The 21,810-nt window shown below is 39.7% G+C and overlaps 1 protein-coding gene and 1 long non-coding RNA gene across 3 annotated transcripts; one reads left to right on the top strand and one right to left on the bottom strand.

The window, feature by feature from the left end:
- Positions 1-1,011: 1,011 nt before the first annotated feature.
- Positions 1,012-21,785, top strand: LOC111267211 (uncharacterized). The gene is made up of 17 exons (XM_022845303.2): positions 1,012-1,881; positions 6,966-7,178; positions 8,884-9,101; positions 11,041-11,287; positions 11,731-11,913; positions 12,270-12,626; positions 12,929-13,127; positions 14,531-14,888; positions 15,170-15,396; positions 16,195-16,411; positions 17,280-17,548; positions 17,740-17,969; positions 18,736-18,953; positions 19,210-19,361; positions 19,523-19,680; positions 19,899-20,169; positions 20,429-21,785. Exons 1-17 carry the CDS (start codon positions 1,632-1,634, stop codon positions 20,649-20,651), a joined length of 3,990 nt encoding a protein of 1,329 aa, XP_022701038.1. The 5' UTR covers positions 1,012-1,631; the 3' UTR covers positions 20,652-21,785.
- On the bottom strand, positions 12,791-20,499 carry LOC111267213 (uncharacterized). 2 transcript variants are annotated; one of them, XR_015313702.1, is made up of 4 exons: positions 20,414-20,499; positions 18,122-18,378; positions 13,359-13,849; positions 12,791-12,993 (listed from the first exon to the last, which is right to left on the bottom strand). It is a non-coding gene; the product is annotated as an uncharacterized LOC111267213 (long non-coding RNA). The 2 variants fall into 2 exon arrangements; XR_002684470.2 differs by lacking the exon at positions 12,791-12,993 and having other exon boundaries at positions 13,256-13,849.
- Positions 21,786-21,810: the final 25 nt, after the last annotated feature.

Below are 21,810 nucleotides of genomic sequence, written 5' to 3'. Positions count from 1 at the left end.
ATTAAAAAAGCACTGACATTTGTCGCCACTACCGGCTCTAAACTAAAGCCTCATTTGACAGCGTGGAAGACTAGAGAGTACCTCAGATCGTTGGATATTAGTATTGGGTGAGCCTATCATGAAGGTAAACCGAGTAAGAGGCAACAGCAAAAAAAGTTGGAGTAAGTTTAGTTGCAGTAATAATAAAAAAAATATGCAAAGATTACTTTAAATATTTACGTCATGACAACTTCCATGCGAAACTATGTTTATGTTACTTCAGTGATGGGTAAGGTAGACAAGGAAGGTCACCTTCTGCGTGCAGCCTTAACTTGGACCTTGTATCTATGTTAAACATAATTCTGGTCTATCTATTTGTCAATCTCTTTCGTACCTTAAGAACTTCTCGACCACTATCAACTAAAAGCTGCTATAGCATTAGAACTATTCCATCGTTTTCTGCTGTCGGCCGTAATGTTCCTCATGTACTCGCATCCCTGTCGTGGGCATTTTTCGCGCGTGCGCAAATTTTATTCGAAAAAAACGTAAGAGATACACGTAATGAGCGCGAAAGCACAAATATATTTAAACTTCTGCCTTCTGTCTAGTACTCCGCAGATGTGTATGGAGATAAAAACCCTAAACTAATTGTTCTAACCAATTATTTCGTGCTAATGTTCATATCAGTGCTTTACAGAATTAATACTGGTCATCAGTGCAACTGAAAAAATGCACAGATCATATGTATTACTCGGGACATGGAAAATCTCAAAAACTTATAACAATTCAACCAATGCAGAGACACGTAGTCATGATACTATACAAAAACAGTATCGCAGACGACAATGAGGCTTAATTAAATTTACATTCAAATATCTATAGGTCGAGATGTACAAGTCCAAGCTGCTGGTAAAATGTTTAACCGAATGCGACATCGATAGAACTCATCGATGGGTTCCATTGAATTCCACTTTAAGTCCAACAACACAAAGCGAGCTCAATCATCGCGTGTTGCTGGTCGCCAGGGTAACAAGCCCTCGGCACTGCTGCGGTGCTCCGGTCGGCACTATTCGGAGCTCGTAGTCCAGAAAAAGCGCCTGCCTTAGGTTGTAGACACTCAGCTCTTTACAGCCGCGAGGGACTTCAGCTTGGAAGCTGAGTGAAGCTAGGGGCCAGGTTTGTCTGGTAATAGTGGTCTCTCGTCCCACTAAAAAAACTCAGGAGTACTCAATCGACGAAACGAAAATAAAAGATGAGTGAGTTACGCATCATACTTCATAATAAGTGACTAATCGTTCCATTATGTGGTTCTTTGCTGCATGAGATTTGTACATGCAACGCGTTAGACAGTTTGTCGGAAATTGCTGTAGGTGTTATCCACAGCCGGAAGGTGCGGAAATATGTGAAAATAAAGTGCAAACAACAATAAGCACTTAGCTAGTGTGTATGTGAAAATGTAAAGGCGACATAACAATGGTGTGTGCATGTTGGGTGAATGAAGGCGTCTAGAGGAGACGATGCAAAAGCTGGAACAAGCCTATCATTGAATCCCATCAAAGTGGTCCTTAGTCTTCTTTCAAAAGTATTTTCCTAACATAGTAGCGAGATGTGCGCGTAAAGAAGTTACAGTGTGTGCACGTTTGCGAGTGACAATGAAATTCCATACGACGATCCATGGTGAGAATGTCACGATTGACGAGGGAGGAAAGTTTGCCTGTCGGCGAAGTTCGTTTTATGACGCTGTCGTGTTTTTTGCAAAGCCTCTGTCAGTGGGGACTCGCTATTCGCTGCTGCTGGCAAATACGGACGAATCTTGGAACGGTGGCCTTCGTCTGGGACTTACCACCAAGGATCCGGCCTCGATTCAGCCTGTACCGAAATTTACCTTTCCGGAGCTCGTTGGTTAGTTACGGGTTATTATAGATACAGGATACGTATTGGGAGAACATATCTATAATGTATTATATATAGGGTGTCGGCCAGTTTGTTTTTTCTTATACTTTAGAGCTGAAGGATTGCGGCGGTCTATTGCACGTATAAGTGGCTATCAGCCCGCTCGAAAAAAATCGAATATAATATAATTATGAAATATATAAGAACCCTGGGTACGACGATAGCATAACAAGGATAGAGTAACGAAATACTATCCAACTGCCCTCTTAAACATGTGCGAAATAAGGTCATTACACAAAATACACAGAATAGTGTTTCAATTTATATAAGCGTATACGTGGATCCAGCTTAGATAAAACCACAAGCTTATGCACCGTTTTGTAAACATCCCGATTTTATTAAAGCAGACAGAAGTTACTTGGCTACTGATTTTGATTGAACTGAATATTTAATTGCTGGAAGGGGTGACATCCAAACGGTTTTCATAATAAATTACTGCTATATTAGGGATATCGAGGACGTTTATACGTAAGTGATATTATAAATGTGGGTTTTACTCTGCTGTATGTTTTTGACAATAGATTTTATTTGCGAATTAAAACTTATAATTTTTGCGTGGCTGTATGTTAGTAACAGCCTTGGCGGTTGTCGAGTTTAGGCACTGTAAATAGGTTAGCCCACATTTCACAGTTATGTTGTAATGATTGCGATGCTCGTTATATACCACACAAAAACGTTTCCTTAGAAGTAAACCGAATATTAGAAACAAGATAACACGTTCGACCTGTAATCTTCATTGAAGTGTAACATATCGGCGCGATACTCCGCGCTGGTATACACCTTTTCTTCGAAAGACTTCCTTCACCAAGCGGCGCTTCGGCCCGGATAACTGTATTGTGAATAAGTAAGGCTCATATTGTCGAACAAGCCGACAGGCTTAATCTGCGTAACGCTAGATTTTTCAGGCGTAAGTATAAGAAAATTAAGCAGTCTAACTCTTTAGCTGATCTTCTACCGGAAGGGTGACGACTGGTTTATTCAATGGAAGCATACCCAGCCCCATTCACTACGATAATCAATCTAACTGCGCAAAGTATGTTTTTGTTATTCAGGAAAAAGGTGCTGTAGAAAAAGTATTCATATCCCAATCACTGGGTCTTTTTTTTAGAAAAATACCACTGGGCTTCTATGGTCAATTGATAGGAGGAACACAAAACAGAGAAGAAAAATTGTCATCGCTAGGTTCCTAGATGTCGAGATTCCTGTGGAGTCAATCACTATGGAGGTGCTTTGATAAGAATCATTGACTAATTTACACAAAAAAGGTCAATCGTAAAGCACTTGATTAATGTATCAATGAACAGAACAATCGTAAGTGCAAACAAATTTTGTTTCACATAAAACACGTGTCTGTTATGCCACATAACGGGACCTCAACCGACGGATTCTTGACCTCTTTCGCCTGAGACGTAGCCGCTCAAGTTACTGCCCCTATACTCAAAACGTAAATACGAGAGGTCTTTCGAGAAAATGAGATTTCGGCCACCGAATCCCGAGACTTCCAGGGGGTGCAGAAACTTTAGTTCTATTCAATATGGTCGTGACGCTGAGCTTGTTTCGCACGGGGATCAAATTATAAGTAATTCCTGCTAGATGTAAAAAAGGAAATCCTAAGTCAGTAAAATAAAACTAGATCACGCTAAGTGCAAGGCACACTTGTATGGTCGCTACGGGCTACATTCGGAAGTCGATTGAGCCAACGCTCGGGTTCGTACTGGTACTGACGGAAGGGGTAGTAATCTCGCGACCACATTGTAAGCTAATACCTATATAGTACCAGCTATCAGGGGTCGTGTTCTAGATAAACGATGTTAATCTTTTCTAAATCTTAAAATTGTCCTGTCAAAAACTCCTGGACCGATCGTATCGAACGCAAGTCATAATGCAACTCGGTTGAGCCATGCAAAAGCTATATATGAAAAGCGTGCCATTTAGGCCTGACTGGGCCTTCGATAAAGCTTGACATCGTTGTCCAAATAAGTACTCAAGAAGGTATTGTGTTTCACAGTCTTTATCAGCTTACCTGTCTAAAACTTTTACCTCAGATGAAAAAATGCCACTAATCTCATAAAATAGATGCAGCACAAAAATCAAACATATCTTTCCCATCACTATTATATTATCGTTAGGAGATGTTATATACGTAGTAATTGTTGCTTATGAAGAATAGCGCATAACAAATTGCATGCATCAACAAATCTATGTTAGGGATAATTTCGAAAATGAAATGGCGCTGTCTCCTCATAGACCTGTACGATGCAAACCCGCTAAATTAGCTCTGTCTCAAGTAGTAAGACTCATCCGAATATGGCCGTGCGTTCGATGTAATTGCATTGAAATAATCGATTGAATCAATTCTGCCTCGCGGACTTATAAACGCCTATTTAAAACAAAAAGGCCAGCCGACCTTCGCGTTTTATACGAATATTTTCATGCAGCGTGAAGGTCGCTCTCATACTAGTGTTCCGTGCCAATGACCATTGGGCCAGATAACCTTCATATAGTTACAAAAATTGACACTTAAAAGAACATTATTAAAAAGTAGAATTGTTTTATGCTAAAACATTGCTACGGAGTTAGGACAATCCCGATTGTGAACTAGTTTTCAATACTGGCTAAAAATGTACTTTTAACGATACTACAGAGGTAAATAGCTCAATATATTCACAATGGAAATGGAACATATTGGACATGCTTTCTGTGTAACGTTTTTCTTAGGAGTAAAAAAACTACACGTGTTGATTTCTCTTTTCCAGTACAGGCCGTTTCAGAATATTGCCCTTTGCACATCTCTTCCAAGTTCACCACAGAGTATTGCTAGGATTACGCTAAATGACAGATAGTTGATCCTTCGCTAACTTCATACCTTATTCTTTCTATGTAATTTCGAGGTGTAGTTATATTGGTTTTTGATTACAAGACCACGTCGAGTACTAAGCTGTGAGAGTGTTTAGCTGCATAACCGAACGACAGTTTTCAAGGACTTCCATGAAAATCAGTGGATATGCTTTGTTTTTCCATAGAGAAGCACGCCACGTTTTCGTTCGACGGGTGTTGCAACTTGTTTCGATCAGTGACGCTATGTATAAGTGTCTCTAACAGAAGCAGAATTTTTTTTCATTTCTCTTTCTGTAACGCCTACATAAATGTGTAGATGTTTAAAAGTTAATTCCTTAACTTCTATGCTCTAACTAAGCACATTATAGAGTACGAAGGCTATTTCTACAGAACGAATTTTTGAGATACCACGATTTCTTGACCTTTACTGAACATCTGTAGGTCAAATAGGGAACCGGCTCGCATCTGATTCAGTTATAAAATAACAGAAATTGCTTTGACAGTAGAACTATATATTTAAAAAAAAATCATTTTATTTCACAGCTGCCCCTTTTCACACAGATATTATATAGCAAAGTTTTAATCTGATTCAATTTGAAGTTCAGCACATTACCTCTACAAAAATATGTTCCTTGGGAAAATACAGCTTGAAACTGAGACCTCAACCTTTATTCTACGAACATGGATGTCTCGAGATCGTCACTACAGATCCGATTAATGTTAGGCTTTTGTAGGCGTCGACTAATATGTGCAATAATTTGTAAAAAATAAGTAAGAGAAACTGGAAAGGGAGTCATGTGTGTCGTCAACGGATCATTTAATTCGCTTCTTGGGGAATTTAATGGTGGAAAGAACGACAGCGGTTTCACTGAATTTTCTTTACTACAAAGGGGTTTTGCGCAATTTATTATTTCTATACTGTCGTACAAAAAAGACCTAAAAAAGGTGATGAAAAAATATTGGAAAGAATTTCCACTCTAATAGATACATGTGAGGCAAGCATTACACATGAAAGTTCTTTACTCAAAGATTTCAGTTATTCTAATACGATATACTCTGCAGAGCTGGATTATTAATACGAACCTGATAACGAAGGCCTACAGAAGAGGATAAAATTTATGTAAACCTAGCTAGTCTAAGCGCTTAACGTGGTAAACCTAGCGTCATAGCAGTTCGTGGACGAGAATAAATATTTCCTGTAGAGCTATCTGTCTACGTGACCAAACAGAAAGACGCGAGTCTCCCAAGGCGTTAGTGTGTTCATGCTGTTATCGTTCTTAGTGGGCATTTAAACATTCGAGCTTCCTTGTAGAAATATATTTATATTGCATATAACGCACAATAGAGAAAAATGACGCGCAATAGAAAGACTTAGTTCTATATTCGTATACAGGCGTATTAGGGCCATTACAGCCAATGCAGTTAGGTTGAGTTTAGCAGTTAAGAACAGACGCTGACACTGTTCAATTTTATTCTCGGTAGCTTTCCAGGCCATCGTATGTTTCACTATCCAATTAAGTTTTGTGTTTCGAAACCAACCGTGCGTTTCGCGATTTTTTAGGAATGTCCAAATCACTCAATAGCCGAAAGTTGCGGGCGCCCCAGATCGAGGATCGGTCAAAAACATATAACTATCATGCTAGACGCCGAACACTTTATTTCGGGATTTGACAACAGATTGGAAGCTCATTTGTAGTAGTCGGATATGAAAACGTGTTACTACGCCTGTGGGATGAATGGCGTACGTCATCTAATTGGTCAATCCATTGTCTATGTGAATTAAACTTGGTCTTCTACAATTTGCGGAGTATAATATTTTCATCCTTGTAGATATTTCACCAGTTGCTTCCGACTTGTTCCTCTGAAAGCTCGTCCTCAAGATCCAAATGAATGAAACATACAATATCAATGGCCGCATCGGCTTTCATATAATCCGATTATCTGGTCAATCTGACGGTTTCTATAAAAGCAATATATCGTTTTATTGATGTACATATAAATAGCTACGCGAATACAATCTCTATCGAATCTAATATTTGACCAAACCACGAGTTAATGTTAGTTAAACGAACTGGCAAGTCTGGTGTTTCTCTTGGAAAACCTTCATTTACGGCAGCCTATAAGTTATTTACATAATTTTGTACGTCGGCTGTTGTTTTCGCTGATAAGACATTTTTATGCGCTTCCTGTTACAGGTCAAGAAGGTTTTTGGTTGGCTGCTTTGCCCGAGGAATTCTGCAAGACCCAGTCTCGTCTTACGTTCTACATCTCACTGACGGGAGAACTCGCTCTGTTCGCCAATAACGAGTATAAGGGCGTGTTGCTATCCGGCCTACCGGCTTCCGAAAGCCTCTACTGTTTCATTGACCTTTTCGGGATTAACACATCTGCCAGATTAATATCACATGGTTAGTAGTTATTCGACATTGATTATATCTGAAGGCTTAGCGACACTTCACTGACTAATTTGCTGTTCAGGCTAGAGGAGCCACAAGAGTAGCCTTCACTTAACAGCTGTACACATTATCTGGCCGATTGAAAATCGATGGCATTGTACGGCTTTGTTTTGCCTCTACTATCTGTAAGTAAAGCAGTATGAATGATAAAACGACTACTGTTTACAGTACAACTTATTACCTCCTTCCACCCCCAACCAAAGTGACTAGCTAATTTTAACAAGCAGTGACCTTTTTACGAATACTAATAATGAGTAATGACAACTTCAATGTTAATATGGTCATGACACAAATTTTAACGAAAGTATTCAGTCCGCTTTTACTACCCGCATCTACATCATGTCTAATTAAGACCTACAGAAGCAGGCACATATTTTCTGGAAGTGCTATACAACTTTCGAAAATAGCCGCTTTCGAAATTGAAACATGTGAGTGATGTTCATCATGCTACACCAATATGCTGTTTCTTGATACCTACAGCGATTCCATTAGGCGGGCCCGACACGATTAATCCTTCATTAAACGACTGACCTTATTTCCCACAGTTTCGCACAGTCCATTCATCGGTCCTATTTAACGACTTAATATTTAATAACGCTTATCTGAACTTTCGTATGGACAATTAGCGTATGTTCAGCCTGGTACAAGCTCGTTCCTGCTTCCACTACCCGTCAACTTTGTATATATGTAGAATCGTATATAACTGAGCGTCCACTGAGTACTTTTTTAAAGGCCTCTGCAACGAGGGCGTTAGGCTCGAGCGCAAACATTAGCGCTATTTACTCTATAGGATGAGAGCAGAGCCTTTGCGTGCCACTTTTTGTCCTCTTGTAAGCATCCTTCTGTATGAATATCGAGCATCTTTCGACCGAAATGAAAATCAATATAGCTTAGCTCATCAAGACTAGATAGATTGTGTTATCAAAAATGAAGCTGTAAACAGAGGGGTCAACGGCGAATATGGGAAAAACAATGAAACGTCCGATGTATAACGTCTATTATAAAATTATCTACTATAAAAGGTTTATTCATTCAACACGTTTGTGTTTTTATGACACAGCCTAGAGTATGTTGCCAATGCAGTCATGAATACTTGCATTTTATTATCTATTCATTCAATCATATCTATTATTCCATCTACGACATATGTTATAACATTTACCTGTCTACGAATACAGGCGCGAATGCATCCATACATACATGCTTAAACACACGGTACATGAAGTACCATGTATACTCATAAAAGCTGGACTCGAATGTGGAAACCTCATTTGGTTCTTCATTGAAGCTCTGATATTCCCCTCGAAGGACCAACACTGAATATAAATTCGGTATGCAACTGGATAGAAATAACTATTTTCCTTAATCAGGCACCATTTTGGCCTGTGATAACTTTAAAGAGTCAAACACCGAAAAAATTTCAATTTTAAAATGAATTTAGCCTCTCGGACTTAGTGTAGTGATAAAATTGCCATCAAATATTTTAGGCAAATAAGTCCACATGTTGCCAAAACAAATAGTTGACACAGAAGCGCAGAGGGCCGGCAGATAGTCATCAAATCCAAAAGATTTTTTACATACAACTGTTAAGATGTGTACGTTTTATTAAGTGATAAGTACGCCGAAAATGTTATTTGCATCTATTTATTTATTACAGCTGGTGGCACTCTAGTAGAGGTTCTAGCCCGAGGTCCCGATGCTCTTCGCGCATACAAACAAAGCTGTGCTGCAGGATGCGTACCTTTGCGTCGAATTCGACTATTCCTTGTGGGTCCACAGGGCAGCGGAAAATCCACTTTAAAAAAGGCCTTACTGGGAGAAATGGAATCGGAAGACTTCAAAACTCAAGGTCAGCTTGGAGAGCAGCAAAAACGGGTAAAGAAGTACAATTTTAAAATATGACCGTGGCAAAGAATCTATTGTAGACGCTTAGTTCTCTCTTCAGTGATTCACATCAGCTTACGATTTACGAGCTAAAACAGAATCGACTAGGAAATCACCCCAATCTGATTGACACCATTGTTATCAAACATTTAGAGGAGAAACTCCATTGGACTCCATACGCTTAGTTACGCTGAGCATTACTTTATAAACTTCTATAATCAAGCTCAGCAATTTATATATAGCTTTTACTTGCAGGTACTGTCATTCAGATATCGAAACGATCTTGTATGGCAAACAGGATGCGAACACGGATACTGTGCAGCAGCTATATGTATAATCGTAAATTTTGTTCGTAAAGTTAGATATATCCAAGCTTAAGAACTCAATGAAAATCTTTACGAAGTAAAAAAACTCCGCATCAATTTTGAGTTACCGTGAACGTATGTGTTTCATTAGTGAACAATTTGGCTCTTTCCTTAACAGACAAACAGTTGATGTGAAATAACTTTTGCCGGAAACATCGGTGCTGAAATGGTGTTGACGTATGAAAATTGTTTGTTTATGGCTCTGTCAGTAGCAAAAATTTAAAGCATTAATTCTATGTATGGTTGTCAAAACGAGTTTTTGATTCAGACGAAATCACTGAGAATCTTACAATCTTCAGGTCACGGGCTTATTGTCAATATTCGATAGAACATGTACAGATAGGTAATCTATATTAGATTGACTGGCTTTCATAGTACCATTAACCTGCTCTTCTATGCGTCGATCTATCAAACTTGGCCTGGTCGTGTTGCGTGCACGCAAAATCCAACCCAACAAAAAATATCAAATAGTTTGATGGAAGAAATTGTTTCAGGTCTATATAAGCAAACATCTTGTTACTAAAAAAATGTCTTTGTTCGTAAGATCTGTATTTGTAATCATCAGAAAGTTGTAGCCGCTTTTTAATAAACTTTTTGTTAAACATTTTCGTGTTTCGCTCTTCAGTAACAACGGAGAAATAAGAAATAGCTGTTCTTGCAAAAACCGCGATCTCGCCGCTAAATACTGAAATGTCAATTCTGGAGCGTCGGCAAGTGTGAATCATGCTTGGTCTAGACAATCAAGCTACTTTGAAGTCTCGAGCCTTGGTCCATGACTGTGTCCATCCGGATTACTTTAGCCGTCATAGTATAATAAACCTGCATAACACTCAGCCATAGGCGTGCCTATAATATTTGCTGCCCATCTGTTTTTAAGTTAACCGCTTACGGTGCAAATTTCAGACTGAATAAATGTATGGATTACGTTTTGAACAGTTTACAAATGATATTTTGATATACACAGGTAGACTTGTTGCTGCTGTAGCTAAAGCTGTTATTAAAAAGAGAGTTATCAAAATGCACCGGCTTCTTTGTATCTTTCCAATCAATATATTTGTGAAATATGGATTGGCGATCACGCAAAAATAGCCTTCCTTCAAGCAATTTTTTTTTTATCCCCATCAGTCTACACATGCCCATTGTTCGTATCCTGCTCAAGCCTTTGTAAAAACAATATTTATAATAAAATCAATATAAATTTAATAAATAAATAATAATAGATAGCCCAGGACTTGACTACCATACACCTCTATTCAGCTGCTGCAACTAAAACGTGCAAGTAAAGATGCATAACCTTTCTTTATCTTTGTCTGTTTATTTATGCACACGATGTCGTGTCCTCTTGAACACCACCGATCAAGCAAAGGTCTTGCAGGTCATGAAAGAACTGTTGATAAAATAAATGATAACTGCTAATTACAGCTGATAACAGCTGCGGAGCTGGCTAAAGGTTTATAAGATAGTGCAAAAGGTGAGAATAGGCTACAGGCATAGCAGCGATAAAGAGAATTTTTACACATATTCGTCACAAAAATAAAATCGTCGTTATTGCCCATTATTTCTAGTCGGCGGAATCGATGTTCGATTCGGTCGACTGTATCACAGCCGAGGAAGGCGATGGCACCTCATGGGTACGACTGAAAGATGCATCGTACCCTCCAGATGCCTCCGGAGTATCTCAAAAAGAAGACCTAGAGAAGAGACTTGAAAACTTCATCACCGACGAACGGCTTGAGGAAGCCATTGCTCAAAACGTCGTACGAGAGCTAACTCTCTCCAAACGGAAAAAACAAACTGTGCAAGCTAAACAAGGTTAGCATGTCGGAGACGAAACGGAGAAGAGAGGACGATGAGTTACATATAGATGATACTTATAAAGTTTGATATACCTAAGCATTTCTCAACGCAGCTGATCTATGCTGTCCACAAATACGTATTTTGACACAGACAAAGGTAGGCCCGCATTTTCCAAAACCGGCTTTAATGATTTAATAATCTTGACCTTTATAAATATTTTCGATTTTTATAAGCGTTAAACATTGACACTGGAAAAAAAATTATAGATATATGTATCTATATTGGCCGTAAGCGGTTGTGTTCACTCTTTCTTTTCTGGTCAGTATATAAATGTAAATATTGCTAAATTTAATCATGTGGTATATGTCGACATATACGTATGTCTTTTAAATCAAATGTGTGTAATACAACTCAACTTTACTATCATTAGTCAAGATTTTTCCATTTTATTCTTCTAGGAGCTGTATCTCGAAGTTCGTTACGGGGCCTTCGGTTGAAACGCGCGGAGCCTGCCCCTCAATCATCTTCGTCCTTCACAGCAGACGCGAGTTCTGACAAAGAAGCTCCGGGCCGGATAACGGCTCGCGAGGACGCTAGAATCGTACAAGACTTGCCAGAAAACATCATGCGCCTAATAGATGGTTTGTTTCGATTTCACAACAAAATGTCTCTTATTATGCGTTTTGTGCCTAATTGAGGGAATACAAATCAGTGTAATAGCTCTTGGTATTTGTTATTAAAGACTAATCACCATTTATCAAATTGACTTGTGCCTTAAGCGCTAGCCTTATGATTTGCTGAGCACAGCGCGTTCTCGAACAGTGCAATATCACTCAGAAGTGATTAAATTTTTCTCAAAAGCAAAGTGCCTTAAAAAAAATGCGCCTGTTCAACGGAAATAAACACGGCGAACTAAACAAGTTCCTTATTGCAGTGCCTAATAAATGATGCGGCAGCGTTGTTCAAGCTTGCTCACTAAATGCACTTCTGTTGCCAGGTTTACTAAAAAGCGAGCCAAAACAAGAATGCAACAGTAAAGAAACCGATAGATCATCAGCAAAGAGCCCCATCTTTCAAAAGCCCGTAGCGCCTGTCAAGCTAACGGTGAATATCGTTGACATCAGTGGAGATCGCCACTTAGGACTCAATTCAGAGACATTCTTCACGCCGAACGGAATCTTTCTGCTCGTGTTCGACATCTCGAAAGAACTAGACAGCTCAATAGGCGATCAAATGTCGTTGGCTAGTCCGCAGGATAAGACCTATCTTGAGTGTATTCATGAAACACTGATGTCGATTCATCTCAGGGTTGCGCATACTGGCACCGAAATTCCAGAAGACGTCAAGTTGCTCGGTAAATTTTGCTAATAAAGAGCACCGTTTCGGCTTGCGTCATGAGTGGCTTCCACTGATAAGTTCAACCTGTTAGAATCGCATTGACGTTCATGAAGGATCGCTCATGAATGTCGATTCCACAAACAATGCCTTTGTACTAATCTACTTATCTCATTGAATTGATTTGTGATTGATTGATTAACCATTCATTTATTGATAAATCAGTCAATTTATCAACTCAGTTAAAGTTATTCGTCAGTAGGAGATTGGTAGTTCCGAGTCATTTGTAGGTAAAAGCTCAGTCTTTACTGTAATCATTAGGCGAGGACTCGGACATCAGCGGACTACAACCACCAGTAGTGCTCGTTGGGACTCATATCGCTGCCCTACATTCGGAACGAGACAAGCGCCTTAATATGATCTCAGAAAAGTTTCAACGTATTCGGGATTCATTGAAGGGAAAACAATTCGCAGCTCACGTAGTTCAGATGTATTTCTCTCTTGAGCTCGTCGATCAGAGGTACACACTCACATGCACCAATCGAACAAAACCCTATAGCTTAAATATTGAGGGAATCTTTTACTATATGTGTAGAATTGTATGTGTAAAGTATGTTTTTCTGGAAACCAGTACCTAGCTTACAAGAAACAGTTAATATATTAAATGTATTTAAATAATTTTCAAAAATGAAATCTGGCACCTATCAGGGAAGTTCAGAGGCTCAAAAATGTAATATATGCTTTCAAGTACCAGATGATTCTCTTCTTTGCCACAACGGCCAGACGGCCAAACTCTTTAGGGCTTTCAAGTACAAAATAGGTCTCTTCCTTGCCATAATGTCGAGACGGTCAAACTCATTGAGGCTTTCAAGCACCAGATGATTCTTTTCTTTGCCACAACGGCCAGACGGCTAAACTCGCTGGGGTTTTTATGTACCAAATAGCTCTCCTCTCTTCCGCAAAATCCAGACGGCCAAACCCTTTACAGTTTTCAAGTACCAGATGACTATCTTCTTTGCCACAACGGACAGACGGCCGAACTCGTTATGGCTTCTAAGTACAAAATAGGTCTCTTTCCTGCCATAATGTCGAAACTGTCAAACTCGTTGAGGCTTTCAAGCACCAGATGATTCTCTTCTTTGCCACGACGGCCAGGCGGTTAAACTCACAGTACCAAATGGCTGTCCGCCCTGCCACAATACAACGGCCGCACTTGTTGGGGCTTACAAAATCGCAGGTAACCTGAAAAAGAAGTTAATTTAAAGAAATAAAAAAAAGTAACAAGAAACGAACAGGTACTATAAATTTCTGGTATATAATCTGACCGGACTGTACCAGCTTGGTCCGTTTAATGTCCCAAAGGGATAAATCAATTATGGTTCAAAATGTGCCGCTTTGTACTTGTATCTCTATAGAGACTATACAGGTCATGGAATCAAGTACATTTCCATTATAATTTAAACCCATAAGGACAGCTGTAGGCATAGTTTCCTGTCTGTTTACTGTCAAACAAACCATGAGAGTCTTTATGCGCTCGAATTAATCTATTTCATATTTCAAGGTTTCATACATAACAAAGGCCTAGAGACATCTTACTGCAAAAGGACAAATACCCAATAATGACCAACACTCTAATCTCAATGATACCATTAATAGCTAGAATATTATCCGACATTATTATGAGGTGCAAATAAGTGTATGAACGTTACAAATATTTCTTCAGATCATTAAGAAATATTTATGATTTTGGGAAACTAATTAGTATATCAATAGTTTATTAGTACAACCTCTTTACACTAGTTAATATCCTGGAAACACTAAGATGCTACCAAATCAAAGAAGGTCTACCGATGATCAGGCTTTATCTGACTGTTAGCAGCCAAAAAAAAACTAAACTCCTATGGACCCGTTGAACGCTTGCAGTGCCGAAGAAGATTCAAGTATTGATGAGCTGCGATCTAAGCTTGAACGAATAGCTCTTCGCTCCGGAGCTCTTGATGTGGACATACCGTTAAAATGGCTACAATTCGAAAGACTTATCGGTCGATTAGTACAAGAACAAGATTCGTTTTTTGCCGGATTCTATCAGCTCGAAGAGATGGCTCGCCAGGTCGGCCTGGAACACGGTCAAGAGTTTCGATCATTGGTGCACTTTCTTCACCAGCAGGGGAAGCTTTTCTGCTTTGGTTGCCTTCACTCCTTTCAGCTGGACTCGCAGTGGGACGGGGTCATTATCTTACGACCCAATTGGTTTATCCTACGCTGCATTGAGCTATTCAATGTGAGATGATACATTTTGATAAAGTTTTTTTATGATAATTAAAGTGTGGGATAAATCACATCAAACTTTATGATTTCTGCTATGTTCATAGGTACAAACAGTTTCAGCCTTATCGTCGCTTAAACCTTTGCCAAGTCCAATACGAACTATGAGATATCTAGACAAAGATGCCTACAGAGCAGCTTAGTGGCACGAAACTTATATCTAATTTTCCTACACGTCGTCATATGAGTAAAGTGTATTTTCGATTGACCGTGTTCTGTTTTTTTTTTCGATTACAGACATCCAATAAAAACGCTTTGATGAAACTGAGCAAGTCCTATTTAACCGAGCAGGTCTGGCCGAAGCTGGACGACCAAGCAGGCACCCTGGTGTCAATATTAGATGCATTGGATATTTTAGTCGAGAGCTATTACGAACCTCAGCTACGACGGACTTATACCGAGCAGAACGAACGCTGCCTGGCGGTCTTTCCTTGGGTAGCTCTCAGGCCCATAACGCCGCTCAGGTAAAATTAGTCCAGTTATCATTTTGATGAACAGTTTCACATTCCCACAGAAAAGTCTCATAATAGGCAGGCGACAACATTTAGCTTATCCATAGCCTTTTTCCCTAAAAAAGTCTATAACTTAAAGAATTGACAACTTACTGATGATTTTACTGACGATAGTGATCAACTTGCAATACATTTACCAAAAGTGTCACTTTAACGTATATTGGATAATGGAGATATTATAATATTTTTTTGAGAACTTTTTCAACGGAAGCTTTGGATCCACATGCTTGAACTATATCTATGAGTTAATCGTTGTTGCCACGATTTGCTTCATGTTGGCCGCTGACTAAACTCGACTATAAAACGTATCTCTAAAATGCTTTTTTCTTATACATGATGTAATAATGTTCCGGTAGTAAGTCGGACGGTAGCAAGGCTGCTGCGTTAGGCCAATCTTGAATCAGTGACATGTTCGGATATGTATATCTGGGCAAAAATATGCTTACTGGACTTTCTAATAAAGAATTTATTTTCAATAAAGAGCCATAGTAAGAAACATACTAATAATGCCAGAAAGACACGCATCTTAAAGTCGTACGGCGACAAGGCCAAAGGCACGTCTCCCATGGCTTCCATAATAGCTGCCAAGAGACTCGAGAACCAATGGCTGTTAGGCACTCTAGTCACCTGAGAATTAGTAAAGGTATGTAGCAATGCAAACGATGTATTATTATATGCGTTCCTGTTGGCTTTAGCGAAGAAATTGGCGAGATGTGTCTGCATATGTGTCCTAATTATGACGTTCACCAGGTTTCAGAACCAGTGTTCGCTAGATACGATGGTGTTTTTTGTTGACGTGGGTATCGCACTGACAGAAAGCGTGTACCATCGGTTCGCGTGCCGGCTGCTCAGATGGACCGACTGGCGCGAATGCGACATCTATAAGAATTCGCTTGTGATCCCACTCGACGCTGACCATACATTACTAGTTCGGGCTACACAGAATAACCGCTTCATTCAAATTATGGTGCGTTTTTTAGCGCATAGAAAAAACACAAGAAATGTCATTTAAATTTTGAACGCAGCTGCTGTAATCTAACTAACCAGGATCGGGAATCACATCATTGTGGAAGATTTCCCGTTGCCTAGAATAGAGCTCGGAGAGCAAAAAATAAATATAAAAAATACGTTTTTAATCTTCTCCCTTTTCTTTGCGAAGGAATGCTTCTTTGAAGCAGGTCGATTCACGCGATTTTTTCCAGTCTGTTCAAATCACATTCTATCAGAGTTTTTGGCATACAAACAACCACAGTAGGTTACTCTAGGTAGCTGCAGGCAAGCTAGGCCAATGACAGATCTCAAGTATCGTGCTAAGGCAACAAGAAAATTACGTATGCTTAATATTATTGCATGAAGTCACAGAGTTTCAGTAGTGATAGAAGAACAGCGCCTAAATTAAAAAAGAATCAAAATAATGAAAAACACATTTAGGTACCACAAATATGTTATATGAACCACACACCATGCACACGTCAGTAATATGGCGTTTTGCACAATATTGTACCAGCGACTATCTTACTATTAGGTAGCCAGTTAAGCGTGTTACGATTGTGATTTACATGACCAAATTTCCGGGTGAAAGATTCAGCAAGCTCTAATTTTTGCTATGTAATGCGATAATACACATGCACAATATGCAATTTTAGGGAAAAACAAGGAAGGAAAATGTTTTGCGGGAAAATAAAATAAGGAAATCGACAAACTAACTTGCTCAACGTTTCAAGCGAACATTTTTTCATCAACTTTAGAGCATACGTAACCCTAGGAGTTAGAAAGTTAAGAATTACACTACACCTTGTCAGTACAGCTACAACGTGAGCGCATGATTCACTTAGGTCCAACGTGTGCAACGTGGTCGTGAAAATTGGCTAGCGTCGTCACCGCCACAGCCGTCAATCTGTGAAAAAGTTCGCCATCTAGTCCAAGCAGAATTGGAATCTCTACGCCAGTCTTGGTACACTCGATTAGCTTTCGAGCTGGCCGTGGCATGCCCATGCGACGGCGCTGCTTGTGCCTTGCATGGCCTTCGACCGTGCAGAAGCTGCCTACATCTTCTCCCACTAGATGACTGTTTGGCGAAGAAAGTGGTCTACTGCGATTTCAGGTACGCTCTAACATGGACGGTCGACTCTGCCACCCAGAAATACACTGCTATAAATGTTCCATACTATAGGAAGCTTGCAAACGATTATATTTTATCCTCGGAGTTGATACAAGTCTTTTAGCCAATCCCGAACTTCAATGCTGCTCACACTTATCACATCTATCTGTGTCATTTCAACGCACGCGGAATAGACGCGTTGAAACGGAGTTCATCCGGGATCATTTTCCGCATTCAGTTATCCATGGGATGGCTGTTGGGGCCGCTGGGGGTGCGGCAAGTGGTCGCCGAAATTCGTTTGGATTCGCCTGGCCGCAATCGCAGCTGACGCTCAACGCAGATTCACTTTGGGATGAACCAGAATGGACAAAGGAAGCTGCCAGGCTAATAGGATCTGATTGGGTTGCACTTGCTAAAAGACTCGGTTAGTAGTTCACTATAAAAGCCGGCATAGGTACAGAAAACGTATCATCATTTACCTGGTGGTATCTACAAAGTCGAATTCGCTTTTTTTTTTTTTTATAAATAATAATAAAAAAACGATGATTGTGTTTATAGTTAAACTGGGACGGTTACCTTGAAGCATAACGCCGGTCCTTTTTAGAAATGCGTAATACCACTAGTTTACTTCCCAAGACTGTACGTTGTATTGTAGATATTTCGCTGTTCGCGACCAACGCGTTCATCAGAAATGTGTCGTTTATGAGCTCGCAATGAAAACCTTTAACAAGGCGAATCGTTTACAGCTCCATGGAAGAGTATAGCGTGTACCGTGCCGAAAACCTTCAATCCGAAAAAGTCGCTGCACGAATTTCCACGCAATTACCTTTTCTCTACTCAGAGTTATTAAAATAAGATTTATTAATTTTTGTTTCATTAAACTACACTAAATGCGATACGTTGGGTTTATAAGCAAACACTCTGGCTAATTTCAGTCCTTTCTATAATTTGGACATATCTGAGTAGATAGTAGTCTTTTGATTTGAGCCAGCTTGAGATTTTGTTTCTGGCCTTGTTTCCTAGGAAATCAATACATCTGTACTAAGCTTAAAAAATTATATCTGAAGAAGATAACGGGAAACTTTTTTTACTAGCGGCAACAACTTACAAACCAACCGGGTCAGTATAGATGCTGTACCGTATGCTATCACTTTAAATTTTAAGTTAAAATGGTATTTCTCCTATTTTAGGGTATACTGATCGAGAGTTGAGTCGATTCTCAGAGGAACCGGCAGCAGGTCTGGCCTTACTACGTGACTGGAGAGAATCAAACGGAGCTACAATGTATTCGACTGACGTTCTAGTATCGTGTCTTCAACAGATGGAACGAGAGGATATTGCGCGCCTCATCCAATCAGATGAGGCACCCCTGCCCGTCGTGTTTATTAGCTACCAATGGCATTCGCAGGTAAAAAACATAATAATTATAATATCAATGGTAATACAATTGTAAAATAAATTGAATTTTGGACCCCATGGATTTTTAGCCTCCATCGAACGGCCTATAAGATATCTAGTTTTTCATTCTCTAGAACTACAGCCTTATAAGAATTGCTGTTTCATTAATTAACTTTGGCGGTGATATTATTTCTACGAGCAAACATTTCCTTACTGTTCACGAATGTATACATCTGCTGCGCTTGTATCTTATTGTCATTTTGTAGGAAGCTGTGCTGAGTATACGGCAAAGACTAGAAGCGGCTGGGCTCCCATGTTGGATGGATGTGGGCCAGCTTGGGGCGGGCGATTCTCTTTATGGCAAAATCTACGAGGGCATCTTGCGTTGCAAGCTTGTGCTCTGTTGCTTAACAGCTAGGTATAGCCATTTTATACTGAATAGCTAAAATCAATGACCGTATTGCGTCCTCTAAGGTCTTAATTAATTGATTGGTCATTAATTGATGTTTTCTGAACGAAAGAATTTTCGCCAAAACACTGTATGACCCTTGTTAAGCAGATGAAAATTACCGTTTACAGATATGCCGCGTCCGCTAACTGTGCCAGAGAACTCTCGTTAGCAGATGTTTTACGTAAACCGATTGTGCCTGTAATGGTGGAACCGACACCGTGGCCGCCTCCAGGTCCTATAGCTGTTATTCTCTCGTCGCTGGTATATATTGATCTTTGCGGAGTAGGTAAGTAAACGCAGACCAATTGTACACTAACTGAAATGGACGGTCTTAACTTGTCCAGTTTTGTAATGCTGTCTTGCATTAGTAAGGTGTCCGTACTGTTGCTTACTATGATAGCTTCTAAAAAACTATCATTTGAAAATAAATTTCTGATTGGAACAGCAACAGAGTGTTGACAACAACTTTCCAACATTTTGTGTGATTGCTGACTTCGCTTAAAGGTGGCCATGGTGGATATGGGCGAGATGCCGACTGGAATTCTCGCTGTCAGGATATTATCGAGAGGGCCAACATGCTAATCCATTCAGCTCCATTAGCGCCTGGTCCACATTTGCCCGGAGCTCCTAATAGGAGGCACCAGCTAACTTCAGAGGCTACAGGAGGACCTGTTCCGGGAGTGGCCCAGGCCCATGCAGTGCACGGCGGTTCACCGAAATCACACGGAAGTGCTTCGGACTTGCGGCTTCGACCACGCATGAGCGATGCCAGACGGTAGGCTATGAGGAATTTATATCAATCATATATATCTAACTTCCAATTTCCTCCATGTTTATTTCGAATACAATGCAAGTTAATTTATATTTACAAATAAACCTAGCTTCAGGCACTAGACAACAGAAAAACATTTTCCATCCCTTCCCCGCTGCAGGCTGAAATCAATTCTATAAGCCTTACCACGCATGAGTACATATGCTTGATTAAAGCTTGTTGTACTGAATTGTTACTGAACTCGCACCTTTGGGTTTTGCAGCGATTCCGCGTCAACGGTTGGAGGTACGTTTACGCCTCCGCCTGCGGGGGTTTTGAACGAAACGGGTGAACGACTGAGCTCAGCATCGTTATCTCTGGGTAATCCTTCGCCGACGCTGAATATGAGCAGGCCAGGTACATCTGGCCTGCACGGACCAGGAGACGGGTCGGCGCAGGTCGTCTCAGGGAGGATTCTTCGGTGTACCGTATGTGTGGTACTTTAGACGCACTGGCGCATTTTGATAATGGGTGCTTGTTAATCCGCTTTTATCCACGAGTGAAGAAGCAAACAAAAACAAGAGCACTATTATTCTATCAGTTCTTGCTGTATCAATCCTATTCGTTAAAGTCACACCGGAGTACAAATGATAACACACTGAAAACCCCATTGCGCTTCTTAAGTTTAGTCGTGTGAAGTGCTATAGATACTAAAGCAAAAAAATTTATTCAAATAGATTTATATCAAATGTATCGCCACCTACACATCTTGCTTTTACTTTTTTGACAGATACTTCTGAAATTTTATTAGAATTTCCTGCAGCTACAAGCGGGTTAGAACTCGTGAAGCTATGAACTAAACTACTAATAAATTTTTCGCCTTAAAAATTGTTAGGAAGAGGCGTATTTGATACGAATGATGTCAGTTCAGTTGAATCGACGGTAGAACACGGTAAGGGTTATCTTTATAGAGTACCGTACCAATATAACTATTAGCAAGCGAAAGGTAAAATATCGCAGATTGATCGTATGGTTAATTTGACCATATCAGTCATGTCTGCTTATACGTTGTACATAATTACAAATAATTTTTATGCAGTTGTACCATTATAGATAGGAGAAAAATTTTTTCGTATGACTTCATCATAACTGCAACAAAATGGAAGCATGTAGAGCCTTTCTTATACTGTATATGTATGTATCGGTACTTATATTAATTATGTATCATAATTGTTATTAAATATAGATAATAGCGGTACGTATGACGTCACGCAATTTTCAAAACGCGATCCTCAATAGCCTTGTGATTTTCCTTATAAAAATTCAGTCCACAGATTATTACTCCTCTAACCCTTCTCGGACATGCACTAATGTCGGACTCATTCGCTTTACTTATGCCGTTTACTGAATAACTTTCATTTCCTGGCCTTCCTGCACACTCACTGAATCTACAAATTTCTAAGATGAATCTATACACGAAACGTGTATCTCACTCTATTTAATAGAGGGAAAGAAACAGAGTTAAAAAAGAGGAAGAAAATGCTACCTGATCCTCTGCTGCCGTTAACCACGAGGATCGCGGACATGGACTTACGTGGCTAGAAAGCGAAAATAAATCTAAAAGTTGTTGTTCTTTTTTAGATACCACGTTTTCCTTCAACTTTG

Source organism: Varroa jacobsoni, unplaced genomic scaffold, assembly GCF_002532875.2.
Source record: "Varroa jacobsoni isolate VJ856 unplaced genomic scaffold, vjacob_1.0 scaffold_1156, whole genome shotgun sequence".
Classification (NCBI taxonomy): domain Eukaryota; kingdom Metazoa; phylum Arthropoda; class Arachnida; order Mesostigmata; family Varroidae; genus Varroa; species Varroa jacobsoni.
Note: the sequence above shows the minus strand (reverse complement) of the source record. Positions and strands in the feature narration are given on the sequence as shown.

What these genes read in the sequence shown, in the direction of transcription:
- LOC111267211 (XM_022845303.2), top strand. Translation starts at nt 1,632, where the DNA reads ATGAAATTCCATACGACGATCCATGGTGAGAATGTCACGATTGACGAG. An exon ending in TGCACTTGCTAAAAGACTCG is followed by an intron (nt 17,970 to 18,735) that starts GTTAGTAGTTCA and finishes CTCCTATTTTAG; the next exon opens with GGTATACTGATCGAGAGTTG. An exon ending in GCTACCAATGGCATTCGCAG is followed by an intron (nt 18,954 to 19,209) that starts GTAAAAAACATA and finishes GTCATTTTGTAG; the next exon opens with GAAGCTGTGCTGAGTATACG.